This window comes from Ziziphus jujuba, chromosome 6 (genome assembly GCF_031755915.1).
Source record: "Ziziphus jujuba cultivar Dongzao chromosome 6, ASM3175591v1".
Taxonomy (NCBI): Eukaryota; Viridiplantae; Streptophyta; class Magnoliopsida; order Rosales; family Rhamnaceae; genus Ziziphus; species Ziziphus jujuba.
Genome location: NC_083384.1, coordinates 26,208,260 through 26,230,608, shown reverse-complemented (window position 1 = coordinate 26,230,608; position 22,349 = coordinate 26,208,260). Strand labels below are relative to the sequence as shown.

Below are 22,349 nucleotides of genomic sequence, written 5' to 3'. Positions count from 1 at the left end.
ACTAAGGTTGATATGGTTGCAATATCTAAAGTTGCTCTAATTGCAGACTTACCAAATGATAAAAGTAAAAATGAAGTTGTTAATAAGGCTACAAACATGAAGGATGAAAATATATAGGACAATAAGGTAGAGGCTGAAAATACAACAATTGGTAATGTAGAGGTTGAACGGAGAGATTGAAAACTTACAAGATGCACACAGAACAACTATTAATGTGGAAGTTGAAAATGCAAATGTTGAAATTCTAAAAGCTGAAAATACAATATTTGACAATTTAGAAATTTGAAAGGTTAGAGACTGAAAATTTAGAAGTTGATATTGAAGTTGAAAACATAAAAACTCAAGTTGAAAATGAAGAGAACATAAATAATAAAGATTTTAGCGGGCTCATTTCCAAGTCGTCTTGAAGGTGTATCTGTGTTTAAAAACTTTTCATCTTGCATTATAGATTAATTATTAAAATTAAGAAGAAAATAAAATCTCAAATATATAACAATTGAACATAAATAGACTAATAATTCATTTCATTCTAAACATATAGACTATGCTTCACTGATAGTTTCCTAATACTTAAGCATTGTTTGGTTAATGCTCTATAAATATAATCTAAGAGCTTAGTAAACAAAATTTGAAATGTTAAAGTTTGTTTAGATAGAAACTATCGAACCAAGCATTTACAGAATTTGAACTTTCTATGATGTAAAAAAAAAATAAATAAAGAAACCAAATAAGTTAATAGATATTGATATTGCTCATTTTCATTAAAAATAGAAAAAGAAAAAGAAAAAAGAAAATCCAAAAAACCTAGAGTAAAATTCTTAACAAAAACTTATCTTTTCCTCTTGAGTTTCTTTGCATTCTTTATTTATTTTTTCTGCTCCTTTATTTGTATCCATTAAAAAACAAAAAAATATATCGAACAAAAAAGTTGAAAAGTGTAAAAATAGAAATTTAGATATTGAAAAGTGTAAAAATAGAAATCTAGGTATAAACTGTGTGTGTGTGTGTGTGTGTGTGTGTGTGTGTGTTTTGTTACGAAAGAGAAACCGTTAGTTTTGGTATGTATTAAGTAATTGTTCAAATAATTCATCCTTTTAGATAATTTTATATGGGAATAAAATTGCAAATGACAAAGTAAAAATTGCAGTGCGAGTAGATACTGTGGTGGTGCAAAAAGAACAACACTTAAATCTTTTCTTCATTTATGAAGCCCAAAAAATTACATTTAGTTAGGCTCGAGCCCATTGTTTTTTGTTGAGATTTCGTTGAAGCCCATATGTAAGAACCATATCGTGGTGGGCCCCATCAGAATGGCCGACCTCATTTCCCCCCCATTCGACAATAATCTACAAAAAGGAAAATGCACGTGGCCCATATGGACTCAAGTATTGATAAAATCCCCACGCGTCTTGATAAATCCAGTGGTTCCAATTGAAAGTTACTTCCCCACCTGATCCAACGGTTCAAAATCACCCATAATTTGGTTTCCAATTTTTAATTCTGAAAAAAAAAAAAAAAAAAAACACTTTTTCCTCTTTTGTGCTTCTTCACAAGCGTCATATAGATTATAGAGTTTAAGAAGAAGAAGAAGAAGAAGAAGAAGAAGAAGAAGAGAATTTTTGAAGAACCCTATTATTCGCTTTTTTTTTATTTTTTTATTTTTGGTTTTTGTTTTTTGAAAAACAATTTAAAAGACCTGAGAAACAGAGAAAGCTCTGTCTCTGAATCGAAACTAATCATCATGATGAAAGGGACGAAACGTTTCGCCGTATCGGACTCCAAACCCGACACTAACGAGTCGGCCGTGAGTTTCTCCTCCTTTTTTTATTTTTTATTCTTTTAAATTAGTACTCTCTGCAAACCCTAATTTGGTTTTTTCTGCTTTATTCCTCGTTTTGTTTGATACATATGCTAAGGGGAGCTTCTGTTTCTGATATTTGTTCTGACTTTGAACTTATTTCTTAGTTATTACTTTTTTTTTTTTTAAATTTATAAGGAAAAAAAAAACTGCATTATAATACCCAATGCAATTGTTTAGCTCAGTTTTGAAGTTTTAATATATATATATATATATATTAAGTAGCTTTTCAATTTTAGCTGCGGAGTTGATTTGAATTTAGGTTTTGTATTGTGGTTATCTTTAATTTTTTGAGTATGGTTGTGTAAAACATAAATTGGTTGGTCTGTTTGGCACTTTTGTTTGAATTGTGGGATTTTGTTAGCTTTTCGGTTTGAGGTTCTTAGTTAATGTTATTTGTGAATTGGAAGCATCCGAAAACCTTCGAATTTTGTTAAGCCGTGGAGGCTTTTTTTGTTTTTTGGGCTACAGTTATGGACTTGGGGGAGTAATGTGAATAGATTTTCTGTTCTTTCTGGCTTAAATCTGGGTTTGGGATGGTATTTTTATTTGGAGTACTTGCTCGTTCGACATACTTGCGGTTTTATGCTGTTATTGAATATAAAAGAGAATTTATTCTGTTATTAAATATAAAATAGACAGTAGAGCTGAAAAAATGTGTGGTGCAATGGAAAGCAGTAAACTAGAATTTTTCATCGTAAGATACTTGATGGAAATCTTGTTAGAAGAATGAATGAACTTGTCAACATTGGCACAGTTCCTATCAGTTATAGGAAAATATTGCTGATGATCGTAGGTTAATATAAAAGAAATCAAAAACAGTTGGCTTTGACATTTTTAATCATTGGATACTTATTGTATTTTAATTTGTTTTCAATGGTGATGCAGTTCCGTAATAAGAGAATAATGGCAGGATCCCCATTTGATGTTCACAGGGCAGAAACTTCTCAACAGCAACCAACAGCTGCACCTCAGTTGGATTTGCAGAGAGCAGAGTCATCTCGGCAGCATGTGAGAGCTCTCAACACCCAATTTGCAAGGTCCTTATTTTATGTTTTCACATTAGTGGTCTTGTCATGTAGTATTTTTGGTTGTTTTGGTTTTTCAATTTAAGTTCTATTCTTATTATGGTTCTGTTCAACTAGGCAATTTAAGTCTTGCTGTTTATTCTCTCTCTCTCTCTCTCTATATATATATATATATATATAATATCAGGTTTGGTTTGTATATTGTCATGCATCATCTTGAGACCGTGATTGTGTTTGAGTTTTTACAAAATTTTAATGTTATATTACTTCTGGAATAAATAGTTAAACCTTTTTGTACTAGATATATGTTTCTTTATTGCCTTTTTATGAACCCTCCAAAAGGACCGGAACTAATTACATTATCATATACTTTTGCCAAAAAAAATTTCTTTAACAGTTGGGTGCAAAAACAATTAAAGGACCATCCTGATGAACTTTGGGAAGATGGCGTGCGAGACTACCTATCTCATGCTTCAAACATCATGGTAATTGCTTACGTTTTCTGTGTATTTGTGATCTTAATATTCTTACTAGATACATCTACCTTCTTAGTAATCCCTAGGGTGGAAAAGTTGGTTTAAGAAATCCCGGTCAGGCTGGTTAGGATGTTTTATGTTTCTGTGGTATCAGCACTCTCTTAAGCAGGACATTATGTGATGTTAAAGTAAGTGCTTGATCAAGAAAATAAATCATAATGATGTAGGCTTCAGATGAAGTTCTGTATATCATGTAAATGTATGTCAACTTGTTAATTTATGCAGTTTTAATGGTAACACCAATTAGGTTATGTTAAATAAAAAATAAATAAAAAATTGTTGAAGGTTTTCATTATTTGCCTTTTTATTTCAGGAGAAATTCACTGATGTTGTCAACTGGCTCAAAGCCAATGGTGGTAAAGGAGAAAATTTTCCTGCTGCAGGATCTCATACTGCTGAAAAGAAAACGAAGCCTGAAACCAAGAATAATGAGATAAAATCATTTCAGGAGAAAACTGGATTTACTCCGATAGCTGCTGGAAGCTCTGCAACTTCATGGAGTTTTGGATTATTACCCAACAATCACAGCTCTGGAGGAACATTCTCCAATAGTCAAAGCTCTGGAGGAGCATTCTCCACTAATCAAAGCTCCACAGGAGCATTCTCCAATAACCAAAGCTCTTCAGGAGCATTTTCCAATAAGCAAAGCTCTGCAGAATTATTCCCCAGTAACGAAGGCTCTGCTGGGGTATTCCCTAATAATCAAAGCTCTGCTGGAATATTCTCCAACAGTCAAAGTTCGGTAAAATTTGGTGGTAATCAAATCTTTGGGGCATTCTCCGACAGCCAAAGATCTAGGGTATCATCTGATGTTCAAAGTTCTGGGTTATTTCCTAACAATAAAACCGTCCAAAGCACTGGGTTTTTCTCTAACAATCAAACAGTTCAAAGCTCTGTGTTATTCTCTAACAATCAAACCCCATTTTTGTTTGGTAAGTGCTACTATAATACTATGTTATATATATGGTCTGTAGTGGACTTGATTTTTATATTTCTAATTTTAGTAACAAAAACTGAACAAATATGCAGATAAATTTAAATAGAAAAATTTGCTTTAATGCTGAAACTTTATGTTGTATTTCAGTAGAAGCCTTAACTAATTCAAGTAGTTTTAATATCAAATGAATCCCAGGGGATCTTATGAAGAATGTTGGATAAGAAAAAATAGCCTAGATCGATAGACCAATCAAAACCAGTGTTATTTTTTATTGTGTGCTCAGTGTCTGATGCTAAAAGCATGGAGCATTAAATATTAATAAATTAAAGAATTTAAACCGAAGCGCTAATTTGATAGCCACTAAACAACCACAATCAGAACAGGATTTTAGTAAATACTAAATAAATTTATTTACCCAAACATGTTTATGCTTGACTTAAGACATTTAAACTGACTCTGTTACATGTTTGACCAACCTTCTGAGTAGATCTGTCATGGTAATAAGTTTGATGTCAATTTGGTGCCCTTCTGTTTCAGGAAATCAAAATTCAGGTCCCAAAAACCGTGATGCTTCAGATGATGCAGATGATGGTGAGACAGAACATTCTCTTTCTTTCTTGCCCTTTTGTTAATTTTGTACAATAATTCCAAAAACACCAAATTGTTTATCAAATTTATTTACCAAATATATGGCGGATTATGTGACAATATTTTATCGGCTTGTATTAGGATTTACTAATCCATATTTTGTTTATATTAATTTTTCAACCAATAATATACAGACACATTATTTGCCATATCATTTGCTAAATGAATTTGGTGCCTATAGCATTGCTGATTTTTGTATGCCTTAATATCCAAATGTAGGATATCGAGTTGGTGCCATGTTTTAAGCTTCCAATATAGGCTTAAAATGGATCAATTGGGAAATGGTACCAGATATTGCATTTTATTTTTATTTTTTGGTATCTAATAGTAGCATTATGAGAGTGCTTCAAGATTGATCATGCATGAAATAGTTAATGATATGCTTTATGTATGAAGCAAGAAAATACTCTTGTATCTACTCCCTCAGTATCCCCCACATACACACATGCAAAGAAAGAAAAGAAAAAGAATTATTTATTAAAAAAAAAAAAAAAACTTTAACAAGTGCAATCCTGAGAAAATTAAGTTACAGGAATTTGCGGGTTTACACTTTTTCTAGCAACGCCTACATATTGATCTAACTCATTCTCTCTATATTCTTAAATAACTAGGTTGAAATCTAAATTATGTATTTTCACTTTCTGGCCTTACGGATAAAATCAGTGGAATTGGCTGGTTTCTGATAATGATTGAGGCTTAACTCTGTCAAAGTTATAGAAGGGAAAAAAATGAAAGAAAATAGCATAAACTTTTTCATACATATATTCATTGAAAAATGAAGACTAAAGTTGGTTTTATCAGAGCTTTGCTTTGTTTCTTAGTCAGTTCTAGTTTTGTACCAATGAGTCTCTTTTGTAGGGTTGATTGTTGCCTTTTGTGGTGTCCATGCTTGTAGGATCTTAAAAGTTTCCCTTTGAACCACTTTTTTGCCATATTTGTCTAAATCTACCAAGAGTTGCTTTTTGATGAGGTTATATTTCTTTTTCTTTAAAAATAAACAATGCCAAAGGGACATTACCCATTTATATCCTTTGTAGAGAATAATTATATTTATGAGAATTACTGCCTTTTCATTATTGAATCTTCTTTTGGCAATCAGAAAATGAATTGGAGCCACCTAGCAGCCCATCAGTGAAAAAAACGGAAGAAAAGGGCGTTGTTGTCGTCCATGAAGTCAAGTGCAAACTTTATGTGAAGGTATGTGCTTACAAAGTTCTGTATGGTATAATTGTTATCATGGAGACAGCATTCTCAAATTATAGTTTTGGTTTAGATAATGTTCTTGCAGATGTTTGCATAATTAGAAATTTCCGTTTGACTATTTTGCGTGCAGGGACATTCTTTATAGTTTTGAATATTTCCTTAAAATTGGATTCCTTCCCCCCTCTTTCTATCTATACCCCACATGCCTTTAATTTTCTTGCAATTTAAAGTTTGTTTAATTGATGTTGTGATTTTGTTGTATTGTTAACGCTTGTTTGACTGGTTAGCGTATTAAGAAGAGGTTATGTCAATGCATAAGAATGGATAGAATGTTGTCCAAAAGAAATATGGATGCAACTTGTATAGGTTTGAGGTAATTTGTTTCTGTTATTACAGTCGGATCTTGGATACTATCTTGTCCTTGGATGTATCTGAGCTTGCTAAATAGTAAGTTCATTCCCCTGCCCTGACATATTTGTGAGGATTATTGTACCAATACTGGACCATTCAGCTCTAGGATCCTTTCAATTTATTTAATAACCTTCATGCCTTAATCAGGTTATTATATATCAATTGGGATTGAAAAGGGGATACTGGTATTGCCTTTAGGAATTGGGCCATTGATTCATCTGCAGTTTAGTACTAATGCTTCCTGGATGGATCAATATGTATGATGCTCAAAATATGGATAGCTGGAGTGGTGTGCATCTTGCTATATGGAGTGATAATATGTGATTTGGCGTTTGTTCTAACTTTCTCTATATTTTCATCTGTCCAGTCTAGTGATCCTGTGGATAAAGATGCATGGAAAGATAAAGGCACGGGACGGCTTTCCATTAAGTGCCAAGAGGGTGTCAGCAAGGGGACAAAAGAATCCAAACCAACAATTCTTGTTCGGAATGACGTATGTAACCATCCAGACAATTTTCTTTTCCTACTTCTGGGATGACGTGATATAATAGTGGCTTGTTATTTTTTGTAATTATAATGCTTTTCGTACTTGGCTTTGTGATTCTACTCCTTTTCTGTTGGTTCCTATTGTTCTTCTCAATTAAGCTTCATCTAAGGTTAGTAGGATCATGGCAATCAGGAAAGGGACCTTAATTATGACGTCTGACACTTCTATGGCAGAAGTCATGAGTTAACATGCTAAATTTCTACTCTTATTCTATTTTTTTCTTCAAAAAGAAAAAAGGAAGAAGAAGAAGAAACAACAACTTGTAATTTATGTTGCAAAAAATGGGTACAATTTTTTTAGATGGAAATTTCTTGTCAATGGATTTTTTTTTTTTTCTCCCTTTCCATTCATAAAAGATCATACATTGGAAAACCATTCTTCTGTTTTGCTCTTCCCGTTGTTTACATTTATGATTCTGTGACATCTTGTTTCTTCCAATGAGCTTTCCCGAAGAGCCTTTTGTAATGTAGTTTCACTTTCTGCATGCTTTGCTGTTTGCAGGTGGGAAAAGTGCTGCTTAATGCTTTACTGTATCCGGGTATCAAGACAAATTCACAAAAAAACTCCATCGTTGCAATATTCCATACTGCGGTAATATATGTTAAATCTTAATTTTGCATGTTCAGTTTCTAATCTGGTTGATTTAGCTGTTGCAGTCACATCATGATTACTTGTGTGCATGTATATAGAGATGGGATCCAATGGGCAATATTACTCATACATAGAACACATGATATATACTTTGTGTGAGTGGAATTGCTACTTGGCTTCTCATCGGCAGTGTGGCCTTTATGTGACTGCCTACTTGCACAGTGAGCCATTAGAACCCAGGCAACCTTTATGTAATTGTACTTTTGCGGTGACCTGTTACCACATAATTTTAAGGAATTTTATTTCTTGTTTTTACATACATAAAATTCATTTTATAGATTTTGAAAATGAACTAAAATAGACAAGCACATTAATGTGTAAGACTTTATTGCCCTTATGTCTTAGCCATGTAGGTTGCTTTGCTCACTCTTGGACACTATTAGGGTACATTAGTCCTCGAAACATTTAGGCCATGTTACTTACATGCAATGTCTCTTGGATTTTGCAGGGTGATGGTGATGGCAATGAAGGCGAAAATAACGATAGTGCAGTGGCACGTACGTTCTTAATTAGGTTGAAATCCGAGGAGGATCGGAATAAATTGGCAACAGCAATCCAAGAATATGCGCCTTCATCCTGAAAGAGCAGCCATAAGCATCATCTTCATTGTATTCTTCCTAGTTAAAGAGTGTACTGGTAGTACTAGCTAGGATGGCGTTCATCGACTTTAATTTATAGTTATTTATATTTCTTTTTTCCTCTTTTTTTCTTTTTATGGAATTTCGCAAGGTGCAGCTCTGTAAGCTGGTTTTTTTTTTTTTTTTTTTTTTTTTTTTTTTTTTTTTTTTTTGAAGGTCCAAAATGAGAGAAGGGGGGGATTTATTTTTCATCAGTCTGGAGCTATTGTATGCTTAGAGAAGTTGTACCATAAGAGAAGATGAAAGTCATAACGTTTTGCGCAATTTTAGTTTTACATTCTCTGTGCCATTTTATCATTCTACCCAGGGAAGCTTTTTATGAATCTTCACAGCCTTAGATTTATTTATTTATTTGACAAATTAGGAAGGAGAATTTTATTACTAAATTTTGAAACATATGATTACTGTCAACTGGAACATATGATTATTGGAGGGATTAAGACTTACTAAAAATGGAGGGATTGGAGGATATGGATATCTAGCGGTAGTAAAATTTAATTATGATTAATACGTATATATATATATATATATTTTCTTCGACTTTGTTGTCTATGCTAAACCAGGGACAAATAGAATATATATATATATATATATTTCTTATATCTATTTTCCTATTCTATCTGTCAAATTATTAATACTTATTTTAGTATTATTGTAACTTTTAAAAATATCAATTTTAGCTATGCTATAAAAATAATCTCCTGTTAAATATTTGATAAACTATTATTTTATAATTATTGTACAATTCAAAATCAGTATTCGAGTGTTTAGTACAGAATGATGTTTAATTATTATTATTATATACAATGACAAAAAAATACGTTATTTATTATTGTATTTTCATTTGTAGTATTATTAAATGTAAGTTATATTACTAAATATTTAGTACAAATTTTTTTCCATCACAATCCTTATAAATGTTGATAATATATATATAGTAAAAGAAAAATAAAAAAATAAAAAAATTGATCATATATATTGCTTGTGGTCTACCAAAGGCCAACCAAAAATACAACAATAATAAAGAAAGAAAAAGAAAAAAGAAAATAGAAGATTATTTTTAACATGAATTCATCGACGTTAGTAAATCCAATAGAAGAGATTTATAACGTTATTAAGTCGGATATCAATGAACATAGGATAAGAATAATATTAATGTTTTAATAAGGGTTAAAATTTTTATTATAATTATGGAAAATTAAAGCAGTATTAGAATCTCAAAATGTAGTTTTTTATTGCTTCTAAAAAACAACTGCGAAAGAATATTGATTTTTGTAAAATCAAAATTTTAAAACTTTATGAAACACTTATAATAACTTTAAATTATTTGATACTCAATTTCGGGGCTCCAAAATTAATCGCAAATGCAGCCAAAGAATAAAAGTTGAAGTTTGTTTTAGGGAATATTCCATTTACATCTTTGAGATTTTCATTGATTTCAATTTAGTCCTTTAGATTTTAAAAATTACAACTGATATCGTTATAAAAGGTGCAGATAAAATTATTTTGAAGGATATGAATAAAATAACAGATAAGAAAAATGATGACTGTTTAAAATATGAAAGAAAATAAATGATATTTTTAAAACCACATATATCAAATTGTATTTAAATCAAATCTCAAGAGAGATAAATAAAATTAATGTTTTGTTTTATGATAAATTTTCCACATATAGTGGTAAAATTATAAAAAAATACCACATGCATGCAAATGAAGATGTTTTTGCTCTATTTACAAAAAGAATTATGAATTACTATTTTTTTTGGGTAAAAATATGAATTACTAATTTATACAATATGAAAATTACAAAATTTTATAAAATAAAAAAAGTGCTATTATAATTACATTATTGGATTAATTGTACTTTGGCATCCTTAACTTATAAGTTTTGGAATTTAGATTTTTAATTTTCAAAACTAGCGATTTAAATTCTCAATTTTTAAATTTGTTGCGTATTTATCTAATGTTCAATTTTGGTCAAACAGATTAGTAGCAGTTCTACTCTATTCTTATTTGATTAACACCGTAATCTCTTCTATAAGTTTCTATACAAAATTATTATTAATTTATTTAGTCAAAAATTGAGGATTAGAATAATCTATAGCAAGTTTGATAATTAATAGTCTAAATTGCTACCTTTTAAAGTTGACCATTTAAATTGGAAAACTCTGCAAATCAAGGTACCAAAATACAATTAATCCAACATTATTTTACTTTTAATTAATATGAGAAAAAAAAATACACACACACACACACACATATGCGTTTTTAATAAGGTTAATTTATTGCAATTTAGGTCTGTTTGAGTAATAATGTTTAGTAGATATCTCACATTACTTATATTAAACTATATTGAATGTGAGTTAGAAAATGTTATAGTATAAAATTTGAAAACTAGTTTTAAAAAAAATCAATTTTCAATATCTTCTAGTTCGAAATATTTAATGCAGTTTAATACCATACGTGCGCCAACTTTTTTTTTTAAAAAAATGATAAAAAAGATGCTAAAGTACAAAATTTCAAAAATAGTTCAATATTTTGCACTTTTTATTTATTATTTTTTTTTATCAAAGAACGAAGCCAAACGATCCTTAAGAAATAAATCAATATAGAATAAACTCTTCCTATGCAACCCAAATACAAAATTTGATCCACTTCCTTGGGATATTTTGTCAAACAATGACACTTGCCGCATGGGTTTGGACTCCCATGAGGCCCCGCCCTTAATACGATAAGTTCATGGGGACAGGAGGATATCCTCACCTCGTACTTGAAATCTTTATTTTGATATGTATAATATATATATATATATATTAAATTTGCATTGTGTTATATATTACATTCAATATAATATTTATTGAAATTAAACTTAGATTTTTATCTCTCCAAGTCAAGCCGTATTCCTACATCTCTCTCTCTCTCTCTCTCTCTCTCTCTCTTTCCTTACGACTTCACTTGAAAGTTGCAGAGAATAATTCACTGGTTGTTTCACCAATTCAACAACCATAACTCTTCAAGTGACGGTAGACTACAAAGGAGAACCAATATTTCCTTCTCTGGCCCAAATGAATCAAGTTTTAATTCATTCGATGGTATCAATCTACTATCTATATCTTCAGTTACCTTCCATTGATGACAACAATGATAACAACACTTCCAAGTTTTTTATTTGTGAGATATAAATCAGTATAAATTTATATAAACTTGATTTGTGAGATTTAAATACGTTGTGAATATTTAAATTCCAATTTTTTTTTTTTTCTCTACCAAATGTTTTTCTTCAGCCTTCAAAGATTCTTAGATTTGTTCCAAAAAATTTTGAAACAGAAAAATTATGATACTAACAAGAAAATGATGGCGCCTTTAGGAACCTCACCCCATTTGTAAAAACCCCACCTTATCCCGTTTCCCTATAAACTAACGTATGCAATATAGATATAAATAACAATAACAATTTATGTCCTATATTAAGATTCATTATCCATATAAGTCATGAAAATTAGTAAATACTATATTTTTTTATAACAAGCAAATCAATAAATCCTCTTATTAAGATCCAAGAAATGAATAATTTCTATCCTTAATTTACTAATTCATCAACTAACGTATATAATATGGATATAAATAATGGTTACAATTTATATCTAAGATCCATTATTCATATAAGTCATGAAAATCAATAAATCCTAGTTTACTTCTTTTAAATGTAAAAAGAATTGCAGATTATCACAATACCTAAAAACACATGCACACATATAGGAGATAGCAATTTCTCTATGATTGTTTGTTTGTAAGCTAGGGTTTTTTCATCGTTTTAACCCTGAAAGCTTATTCCATGGGTGAAAATGAAGGAGATGATGCTTTTGAATTCCTAAATTTGCATTCTTCGAATGTTGCAAATAATTTTAATGGTGGAGGGTTTAATTTTTGAGTTGCTTTGTTAATATTTTGCACTATAATATGTATTTTCTAATTTTAAAATTGATACCATTTAATACTAGTCATGTAAGATGATTGCTGAACCTTATAGTCAAAAGTCAAATAAACTTTAAATTGCAATAAATTAAAAAAATCAAGAGTTTGCATTGTTAAGTAGAAATGTTGAGAGTCTAAATTGCAAAATTTTTAAGAGTATACAGGTGCAACTAATCTTTTTTAATATCTAAGAGTTAATTATGGAAACTAATAGTTAAGGAGGTTTGATCAATTGGTAAACCACTTACATCCATATTTCAAAAGTCGTGAGTTCGAGATACCAATGTGGGGGAAAAATTTGTTGTAAATGATTAAGAAAAAAAAAAAAAAGGATAAATACATTTTAGTACTTTCTAAAATCACATTATTTTGTTTAGGAGTTGAACAAATTTTTTGACACTCTTCAAAATTATTACAAATCAGTCCAAATCTATTAAAATTAGGCCAAAGTACACCTTTATACGCTCTATTTTTACCTTAATTTTAATTAGGGTTTGTAAAATAAATTTTTGACATTTAATACTCTCTTTTACCAATTCCTTGAAAACTACACAAAAACTATCCAAATCATGTCATATGTTGCTTACATGATCACTTTCTTATTTTTTTGATAATTTCCAAAAAAAATTTAAGAGAAAAAAAAAATCCAATCCCATGTGTCACCTTATCAGATGAGGTCCTCCTTTCCCTCCACCTGCAGCATTAGGAAGATGGGGAAGATATAGAGCATCATCATCCTGCTAAACAACAACCTAATGTGGTGCCTGCCTCTACAAATTGGACTTTCTTAAATTTTTGCAAATCGATAATCTTTGGCATATTTCATGGAGATTCATGTTCCAATTTATTTTTCTTGATATATAGCATATGAATTAGTGGTCATTTTTCTTTAATTTCCTAATTTCCTTTACACTACAAGAAAATTATCAATTATCGAGGAATGCAAATTGTCGGCGAAACTAGAAAATTCATCGGTGAAGGATTTATCGAGGAAACTATATTTGTCGGCATTGTCGTTGCGTATGCATCCTTTGGGATTGTATTTACCGACGAATATCTTACGTTTCACGGTGAATCCCTTTACTGATGAATAATAAACTTTCTCACCAAATAATATTTCCATCGACCCAAGAATTTTCGGTAAAGGGTTTTGCAGACAAAAAAAGAAGCAGTTGACAGTTTTTAAAACCATTAGTGATGACAAGATGTTGTTGGACAAGGCACCTTTAGCGATGAATTGACTGTTTGTCGGCAACGAGGTCTCTAGCGACGACACTATAATTTGTCGGCATAGGCTCCATTAAAGATGAAGTTATAGTTTGTCGGAAAATGTGTCATTGCCAACGAAATTTACATTTGTTGCCAAATAGCTATTTAGCAAGGAAACTGGTCTTCGACAATGGTTTTTTGGGACAAATATACCATTGTCGATAAAAAATTTTAGTGGCAAAACTTTTTCTATTGGTAAATATTCAATCATTTACCGAGGAAATGTTTGGTCAGTAATCATGTTTGCCGACGAAAGTGAGTTTTGTTGACAAAAGTATTTCCAATTTTTTTTTAAAAATTTTTGCAAAATATGGTGGACGAAAGTTTTTATCAACCTGAATATGTTTTATCAACACAAATATGATACAAATTTTCATATTGTACAAAAGTAAATGAACAGAAGAGAGAATTCCTTAATTTTATGAACATACACATGAATAAAAATCCAAAAGCTACCACAATAAAATGAAAATATTCATCTTTGTCAACAAGCAGCTGATGGAGGGGGTGGAGGTGGTGGAGGAAAACGAACAGATGTACCATCACCAAAGCAAGAGTGCTGTACCATAATTTGTCGTATAAACTCTCTCATCTGGCTCATATCTTTTTCATATTTTGACATCTGTTCTTCATTTTGTTGCCTGTATGAGTCATATTCTTCTTTTAAAATTGTCATCGTTTTTCATTTTGTTGCCTGTATGAGTCATATTCTTCTTTTAAAATTGTCATCCGTTCTTCACTTTGTTGCCTGTTTGAGTCATATTCGTCTTTCAAACTTGACAATCGCTCATGCAAAGCAGTTGTACCTGGTGACGGTTGTCTTTTATGAGAATATGAGGCTAGTTTCGAATCATATCCCATGCCGGGTATATATCCTACTCTAGTTCCCAATACTTCATCAGCAATCACATTCTCATCCACCGATTCGAATCCTTCCTCACGTAGTTGTGAACGTCTTTGATGCATGTCCTCCTACAAAAAACAAAAATTCATATGAATGTATTATTCACTTAGAAAAGTGAGAATTACAAGTAAAGTGTTTCTTAGTTTGGGAGGAGAAATGTAGAAAATTATTTACATACATATCTTTGTCGAGCTGTCTTATTGATCCAACCTTTTTTATCATGATAATGCATATCATGAAAAAAATCCACCCTTCCTTGTGTTTGTCCTTCGGGAAAATTATGCTTGTTCATAAAAATGTTATGTACAGAAAATTAACAAACAAGCAAACTGCCAATTTTAAATGTTATACAGAGAATTTTGGACAAAAATATACAAGTATATATATACCTTTGATTTTTCCTAAAACCGGTCCTCTATAATGACTATAAGGCATATTTTCACGATTTTTTTTTGTTTACTTGTGAACAATACTGCACATGGTACCTTTAATCAATTTGAAAGTATAATGCAATAACCATAAATATAATAAAAATTAATACGTATACCAGATATTTTGCATTGGTGCCAAAGAAATCACATAGTCAATGCCAATCCACTTCCTTTACTCCTAAAAGAGGAGTAGATCGTTTAGCTTCTTCAATAGTCTCAAACTCCAAAAAGCGAATATGAAGTCTATGACGAAAATCACTACATGCTTTGCCCATTAAAGTATTGACATAGTTAACATATCTCTCATCTTCTAGGTCAATATCAAACTTAAATTGCAAAAAGAATTCTCATCTTCTAGGTCAATATCAAACTTAAACTGCAAAAAGAATAATAGAAGTATAGATGCTTAGAAATATCCAATAACACTTAGTACCAGCAACAACCTTAGATGCTTAGAAAATCCAATAGCACTTAGAACCATTAGCACTTAGAACCACCAACAATCTTGGAAAATCCAATAGCACTTAGAACCATTAGCACTTATCTATATGTAGACATTTCAGTATATATATATAATATATATATATACACATACACTTCCAATGGAACCAATATAAATTAGTTAGCATTTAATATTGGCGTAAAGATGAAATATATTTTGAGAAGATTTGCAAGCCCTTTAGTTCTTGGGGTTATGACAGTTTAATCAATTGGATCTTTTTTTCTAACTTTTTGCCAATATTTTCAATTAGCTTCTTGAATTCCCACAACCACCACATGTTTTTGCTTATTGATTCTTTTTACTAATGATTTTAAAGCTCTAGTGGGTTGGTGGTTATTGAAGGAAATATTCTCTATATTTATGCAAATGATGCTGCAAATGATGAAGGAGTCACATCTCATCGATCAAGCCAAAATAAAATAAATAAAAATTCCTTCCAAAGATAGCATACAATCAAAATCCCTGTTATAGTTGCTCTAATTGTTATTTTGTATTATGATCATTCCATAGTTGGAGCTTTGTATGTTTATATTTTCCTTCAATTAAAATCCCTTTGTATGTGTTATTCTCCATTTTCATGGCAATCACCATCAAAACTATCACCTAGCCCCCAAGACGACACATCTTCCACCTCCTCCTTAATTCACCACAATCAACCTATTAGCAGCATCCTACACATTCATCTCCACCACAACATTCAAGATTGGCAAGAAGCTGAACCTGTCAAAAACAACAAGTCCCTCACTCCTAATCTTCTCGTACACCGGGTCTAACTTTGCTCAACTTGGCGTGAAAATTCATGTAAAAACTTATTATAGAAATGGGTCGGCAGGTTTGATATTTGGTTGTTTCTTTTCCAGAAATGTCTCAGGAAATCTGAAAGCTACGATTAAAAACATCCTCAATGTCAAAGAGCTCCCCAAGGACTCAAAATACCTTGGCAACCCTTTATTTGTCAGCCGAAACAAAACAAGAGATTTTGAGGGCCTGAGAACCAGGGTGGAGGCAAGGCTTCAGAGCTGGCACTACAACATATTTTATTTTATATACCATATGAAAAATGCTATGAATGGTATATAATTGCATTTTTAAAAATACTATAACAGACCACGTTATGAAAAGTTTTACTTTTTCATAGCATTTTTAAAATGTCATATTAAATGCTATAAAAAACTTTTTAATAGCATTTATCTTATGCTATTATGTGTTTGAAATTTATTATAAATGTTATGTTAACTCATTTTAATAGCAATTATAAAAGCCATGATTAGTATATTAATAGCATTTATAAATGCTATATTAACTCAATTTAATATCAATTCTAAATGCTATATTAAATACATTTTATAGTATTTGAGAATGCTATATTAGCTAGATTTTATAGCATTTCTAAATGCTATAATCAATAAATTAATAGCAATTGTAAATGCTATATTAAATACATTTTATAATATTTTAAAATACTATAAATATTATAGTACAATAACACTTCAAAATGTCACAAAATAATATTTTTAATGATATTTAATACACTAGTAATAATATCCATATAACTAAATATTATGGTGACATTTACAAATGTAATTAAAAAATATCATTAATGACATTTTAGAATCTCAAGATAAAAAAATGCCAGTAAATGAAACTCATCATATGAAATAGTAACATTTGAAATGTACACTTAAAGTAAATAATGAAAAATGTCACTAAATGTTATTAGTGAAAAATACAAATAAAAAAACTATTTGACAATAGTTTTCTTCTGAACGATTTTGCTTTATATCTAGCCATTGACCCCCTCTATTAGGTCCATTAGCTCCAAATTTGTTTCATTCCTCCAATGTTTCCATGCCTGTTACAAATCCAATCATCCAAATATATTTATCAATCATCAAATACTAATCATAGTAAATTAACTTATAATTTATTTACTCACATGACTTGGAAAATTTGTCAAGTTTCGGAACTCTAGTACTTCCAACTTGTAATGAGTCTTTTTGTTTTTTTTTTCTTGAAAGCAATCTGGATGAAGCATATACATACAGGGAAATTTCTTCCAACTTACAAAGCAAACCAAGAATTCTATTTGTATTGCCTTGAGTCTGGTTTCCATTTAATAGCTTTGCTAGATAAAAATATGAGATTTTGGGATTCACATTTTCATCTAATAGAATATTGCTGGCTTTGGAATCCCAATGAATAATTTTAAATGGAGAATCTTATATAGATAAAATAACTTTTAAAAAATACCCTGAATCTCTTGCAGAAAAAAAATATAGAAAACTTGTATTAAAAATAAATAAACAAATAAAGGAATATATATATATATATATATATAAAACAAATAACTCATGAAATAAGTCAAGAACCATGGTACGAAACTAGCCATGGAAATAAGTTAGTCAATCTAGTGCACAAACAATATATTTAATGTTGATAGGTGCCAAGTTATGCCTTGCAATTCATTGCTAGGAATTGTTGATTGGGACGCTGTAGAAAATATATACTGATATTAACTAAATTCCAAGTGTTTTTATTGGTTCTATTAACACCCTTTGGTAGATAATTAAAAAAGTTGGCTAACCTATATCCTTATCGATCTCTACATCAGAGGTTGTGCTTTCCTCTTGTTCATTTTTTAATTTGCTAGTTTTCACTATGAAAACAAAAGGATATGACTAGCTTGGTTTTGTGGAACAATACTCATAACTTTCTATATTCTATCTTTAAAAAAAAACTATTGTTTTTTTTTAATATTTTTTTATTAGCTAACTGTGATTTGGATCCATCAATCTAAGTGAGAATGACTGCAAACAATTGAATTTATTTGTTACCTACTAATAAATTTATATATTTTGTCTTTACTAAAAATTATTATTTTTTAATATTATTATAATTAGTTAACTATGATTGAATTCCATCAAAAAAAAAAAAAAAAAAAACAAACGAGTGCAACTAATTAAATTGATTTGCTTTTTTGATAAAATTAAATTTATTTGTTATCTGCTGTACAGTAACTAGAATAATAGATCTGAAAAATCATAGGATCTAACTAATAAAAGAGAGAGCTAAAATATAATTTTAATTAGAAATAAATATGCATAATTTACATACAGTTTTGATCGACATCCTGCCTATCTTCAGACTGGAGATTTGATATTAGATCTTCCTTGAGCTCCTTCACAACAATACCTTCCAAAATAAAAAATCAGATATATAGATCAACTACCAAGAGAATAAATGATGCTAAAATATACTTATATATATATACACACTTACACTGATAAACGAGTCTCTTCCATTAATACCTGTGTTTCCCTGTTTCCATTAATAGATGCAATGAATAGAGCAGTCTCTGTGTTTTTGGTCCAAACGCCAATCAGCGATGGATTAGCTGCCTCGACGATGTACTTACACGTGAGTTTACACCCTACTGAAGCTGCATTGTGAAGAGACGGTAGTGGTGAAAAAGAGGATGACACAAAGATAGAAAGAGAGAGACGGTAGATGGACTCTCAGTGAATCTTTGTATCTAGGACTCCTTTTCTTCTTTTTTTTTTTTTTTTTTTTTTAAGAAACACCATATTTTAGTATCCTAATATTCCTCAAATCCTAAATATAAGCGTTTAATTTTTAGTGTATTTTACAAGGCGTGCATATCCTTTGCTTATTTATTTATTTATTAATTTTTGATAATGCTGTTAAATATTAAAAAATGCTATTAAAAAGTAAAATCTTATCTAATTCATTCTAATCTAAGTAAAAATACTATTATTTTATATTATCAACAACATTATTCAAATATGCTATAATTATATGTTATAAAATCCTAGATATGTTGTAGTGTGGAAAGCCAATCTCCTCTCTCAGTTAGGCAGATTGGTCTTGGTGAAGTCCGTAATCACAAGCATTCCCATTTACACTATGTCCTCTTGCAAGCTCCCTCTGAGTTAGGTGCAGGGAAATTGATAAGTTGGCTAGAAGCTTTCTCTGGAAACTCAACCATATGTCAAGAAATGGCCACACTCCGGTATCATGGTCTAAAGTGTGCATACCAAAACAGCTCGGAGGATTGGGGGTTCGAAGGATGGAAGACGTTAATGTACCTTACTATGCAAAGTTGGCTGGTTGCTTGAGACCAATGTGGACTTAGCTTGGGTGAAGGCCCTTAAAGCCAAGTACTTTCCTACAAGCACCTTCATGAAGGCAGAGGGAAGAAACTCTGATTCCTGGTACTGGAAAGGCTTGCTGAGCATACGACCAATGCTGGCTAAGGGTATCCTATTCAGGGTGGGAAGAGGTTGAAATGGTTGACTCACTCCTTTTATCTGATGAAAGCTGGAATAGGGTGCTACTGGAGCGATTACTTGATGGAGATTCTGTGGCGAATATTTAGTGTGGAGCGGCACTCACTCTGGTCAGTTCCAAGTTAAATCGACATATAAATTCATCAACCCGATCGATGAAGAAGGCTCGACTTGGTGGAACTATCTATGGAAAAGCAAGATTCATGACAGATTAAAGTTCTTTATATGGAAGTTGGCCTGTAAGGGTCTTCCGATACTCTCAAATCTAAGGTTTTGTCACTGGGAGATAGATAAATCTAGGTGTCCGCATGGTTGTGAGCGCGAAGAAGATGAAGTCCATTTATTCTTACACTGTAGCGCTGCTAGGGCCCTATGATTGGCCTCACCTTGGAGCATAAAATGGGAGCACCATCAGCTCGACAACTTAGAAAACTACCTGAATCTCTTATCCCATCCGTGTGGTACTTTGCCAGTTATCCCCGAAGACGAAAGCTCCTTTTTCCTCTTTTCTATGCTTATCTTTGTCTCCCTCTAGAAGCTTCGAAATAGCCTTATTTTTGAAGGTCGCAGAACCCTACTCGAGGAGGAAGTAAGATCTTTATATGCCAGGTTCACAGAGCACAAGAGAATCCAGTGCCAATTTTCAATTCCACCCTAATGATGGGTATACATGCTACGTGGAACCGGCCACCACATGGTTTTATCAAAATTAACTGCGATGCTTCTGTTAAAAATGGGGTTGCGGGTATTGGAGTGGTGATGAGGGACCATGAGGGAAGAGTTATCAACGTCAAGTCTCTTAAATTTAACGTTGGAATCCCTGAAGCAGCAGAAGCTCTTGCCATTCTCTCAGCTCTTCAGGTGGAAGCTGAGCACGGGTTTCGTAATATCTACTGCGAAAGTGATTCTAAAATTCTCATCCACAGCCTCAATGATCCTCTCTCGTGTTACTCTCACTGGTCTACCTCCGGATTTATAAACAAAATCCAAGATCTTCGTTCTGCTTTTGACTCCATCTTCTTTACTTGGATCCCAAAAAATAATAATAAGTTAGCTCATTTAGTAACTAGACGGTGCTTTTAGAATTGTCAGTTAGGTGGCGTTTCTCATCTTTTGTATTATGAACATTTTCTGAGGTTGCAAATCAGGACAGTGGCTTATTTGCTACTTCCGGATTTGGGTTTTTGTGTTTTTACTCTCCTCCTTTTAGAACAACCCTTTCAAGCCAAAATAAAAAAAAGAAGGCAGAGAACGCATAGTCAAGGCTAGGGGATAGGATACTAGAGGAAAGCATGAGTTTAATGAAGACCTCATTTGATAAGGTGACACATGGAATTTTATTTTTTTCCCTCAAAATATTTTTGAAAATTTTGATAAAGTTAAAAAATAAAATAAAATAAGTGATCATTGGAGTAGCACATGACATGATTTGTATAGTTTTTGTGTGGTTTTCATGGAATTGATTATAGAAAGTATTAAATATAAAATTAAAAAACTAAGTAAAATCAAGGTGAAAATAAGGGGTAGTAAAGTGCATGTTAACCTTAAAAATTAACATAAATTATCCAAAATTACACTTAAATATCCTGCTTTTTTTTGCTTTTCTTTTTCCATTTTTCCAATTAAATTCAATAAAATAGATTAGTAAACTAGAAAAAAACAAAAAAGCAAAATAAAATATAAAAACTCACCATTTAATCACCTAAACAACACATATGCATTTTTTTATTAAATATGTATTTTTTATAAAAATTTTACTTTTCCCAAAAAAATTGACATTATTTTATAAAAATCAATAGACTACTCTTATATATATTTATATATAGATCTTTATGTTTTGTTATTTTATTTTGAATCCATATAATATGTACATGTTACTATTTTCATTTTTGAAAATTATACTTGTATTTTTTTAACATTTTACTAATTTTTTTAAAAGAATAATAGTACTCACTTAAATAAGTTTATAAAATTTTAAGTTTTTTTTTTTCCCCAAAATTTTAGTATGAAAAAATATTATAAACTTTGGAAAGAAACTAAAAATTTTATAAACTTTTTATTTTAAGAGATAATTATTATTCTTTTAATAAATTAGTCAAGTATTACAAAATACAAATATATATTTTTTTCTCCATTTTTCCGCTTACAATTTCCTTTCATTAAAAACTTTTCCCCAGTTAAATGTGTGGAATATATATATATATATATTTTTTACTTATTTTGTCGAGTAAAAATTTCTCCATTTAATTTTTTTTCAATATTTAACACCTAAAAATATTTTTTCCCAATTAAATATTTTCTTCTCAATACAATTATTTTTTTATATTTTAATATGGTTGATTCAGTTAATTAAATTTTTTAACACTTATTAAAATTTAAATAAAGGGAATTTGTGGAGGAAGGTGGTGGTTTCATCAATATTAAAATGTAATTATTTTAAATAAAAATATGAAAACTAATAAACGTGTCAATTATATATTGGCCTTATAGAGAAGGGATCACCG

The 22,349-nt window shown here is 30.7% G+C and overlaps 2 protein-coding genes across 3 annotated transcripts; one reads left to right on the top strand and one right to left on the bottom strand.

Moving 5' to 3' along the window:
* The first annotated feature begins 1,547 nt into the window (after positions 1-1,547).
* On the top strand, positions 1,548-8,518 carry LOC107434886 (uncharacterized). 2 transcript variants are annotated; one of them, XM_016046395.4, is made up of 9 exons: positions 1,548-1,804; positions 2,747-2,869; positions 3,284-3,371; positions 3,736-4,354; positions 4,897-4,950; positions 6,107-6,204; positions 6,989-7,114; positions 7,670-7,759; positions 8,268-8,518. In XM_016046395.4, the coding sequence occupies exons 2-9, from the start codon at positions 2,784-2,786 to the stop codon at positions 8,397-8,399; spliced, it is 1,293 nt and encodes a 430-aa protein (XP_015901881.1). In that variant the 5' UTR covers positions 1,548-1,804; positions 2,747-2,783; the 3' UTR covers positions 8,400-8,518. The 2 variants fall into 2 exon arrangements, with proteins under 2 accessions (XP_015901881.1, XP_015901880.1); XM_016046394.4 differs by having other exon boundaries at positions 2,747-2,898.
* Positions 8,519-14,366: 5,848 nt separating this feature from the next.
* Positions 14,367-14,866, bottom strand: LOC132804348 (uncharacterized). The gene is made up of 2 exons (XM_060818642.1): positions 14,784-14,866; positions 14,367-14,673 (listed from the first exon to the last, which is right to left on the bottom strand). Exons 1-2 carry the CDS (start codon positions 14,835-14,837, stop codon positions 14,374-14,376), a joined length of 354 nt encoding a protein of 117 aa, XP_060674625.1. The 5' UTR covers positions 14,838-14,866; the 3' UTR covers positions 14,367-14,373.
* Positions 14,867-22,349: the final 7,483 nt, after the last annotated feature.

Excerpts from the sequence above, each read along its gene's own strand:
- LOC132804348 (XM_060818642.1), bottom strand. The coding sequence starts at position 14,837 with ATGCATTATCATGATAAAAAAGGTTGGATCAATAAGACAGCTCGACAA. Across the intron at positions 14,674-14,783 it reads AGACAGCTCGACAAAGATAT|GAGGACATGCATCAAAGACG; the intron begins GTATGTAAATAA and ends TGTTTTTTGTAG.
- LOC107434886 (XM_016046394.4), top strand. The coding sequence starts at position 1,742 with ATGATGAAAGGGACGAAACGTTTCGCCGTATCGGACTCCAAACCCGAC. Across the intron at positions 2,899-3,283 it reads CTCAACACCCAATTTGCAAG|TTGGGTGCAAAAACAATTAA; the intron begins GTCCTTATTTTA and ends TTTCTTTAACAG. Across the intron at positions 7,115-7,669 it reads CAATTCTTGTTCGGAATGAC|GTGGGAAAAGTGCTGCTTAA; the intron begins GTATGTAACCAT and ends TGCTGTTTGCAG.